General features: G+C 43.1%; 1 protein-coding gene across 1 annotated transcript in view; it reads left to right on the forward strand.

The window, feature by feature from the left end:
• Window positions 1-378: 378 nt before the first annotated feature.
• LOC101308272 (scarecrow-like protein 14-like) overlaps window positions 379-1,084 on the forward strand; it is a 2,172-nt gene continuing 1,466 nt past the window's right edge. The window contains exon 1 of the mRNA XM_004295919.1: window positions 379-1,039. Coding sequence (XP_004295967.1) covers window positions 387-1,039 — 653 coding nt within the window. The 5' untranslated portion in view covers window positions 379-386. The remainder of the gene's footprint in view (window positions 1,040-1,084) is intronic.

Raw genomic sequence — 1,084 nt, forward strand, 5'->3', positions numbered from 1 at the left:
AAAAAAAACTTCCGAGGCTATATTCTTATTCTAGTGGTTGCTTTCGTAGCTCAGACTGTAAGCTTAGCTGGTTTAGTATAATTGTAAAAAACCTTTCTGTTAAATTCATTCCTGCTAGGCTGCTAATTACTCAGAAATTTACAAAGCTTTCTTCTTGTTCTTCAGTTCTCTCTCTTTTTCATTCAAGCTTATCTACCTCAGCTATCAGCCTGAGAGCTCCATCTCCTCTGCTTCGAACTCATCTCTTTTGACGCGCACTTGCGATCAGGGTTTGGCATATCTCTCTCTCAGGTAAGCAGATTCTTCAAACCCAACTCGCATCAAATTGCTTCTTCATTTCACCCAACTGGAATTGGGTTTCCTTCAATTTTGTGAATTTCAAAATCATGGATTCACCTTTCTGTGGATATCCCAATTTCAACGATCAAACCCTTTTACTCGATATGTTGAACGAGTACCCAAGTGTTGACCCTTTTGATCATCTTAGCTTTTTGGACCCAAACCCCATGAACTCTGCTCTGTCTTCGAGCTTTAGCCCTGTAGGAGATGATGGTGAGTTTTCTAACACTGTGATCAAGCACATAAATCAGGTGCTTATGGAGGAGGACATGGAGCCAACACCATGTCTGTTCCCTGATCCTTTGGTTCTTCAAGCCACTGAGGAGTCTCTTTGTGAGATTACTGGAGCAAGGAAGTTCTCAACTTCCCTAGACCAAAACCCTCTTTGGGTTGATCAAAATGAGTATGGAAATGGAAATGGGATGGTGGGTTCTTATAGGAGTGAGCTTATGGTTCCTGATGAGGTTAGTAAGAAGGAATTGTTAGTGCAATTTGACCGAGGGGCAGAGGACGGTAGTAAGTTTCTTCCTAGAGGTCAGTTGATTACAGCGGAGGGCAACAAGCCGTATACTGTGGCGAATAGCAAGGCAGGAAATGTGGTTGTTAGGACCCAGAAGAATGGAAGTGAGCATGTCCGTGTTGGTTCAAGAGGAAAGAATAGTCATCTGAGGGAGGAGATAGAGTTGGAGGATGGGAGGAAGTAACAAGCAATCTGTGGTTATGTGGATGATGAGGAGGGTGAGCT

This window comes from Fragaria vesca, linkage group LG3 (genome assembly GCF_000184155.1).
Source record: "Fragaria vesca subsp. vesca linkage group LG3, FraVesHawaii_1.0, whole genome shotgun sequence".
NCBI classification, from domain to species: domain Eukaryota; kingdom Viridiplantae; phylum Streptophyta; class Magnoliopsida; order Rosales; family Rosaceae; genus Fragaria; species Fragaria vesca.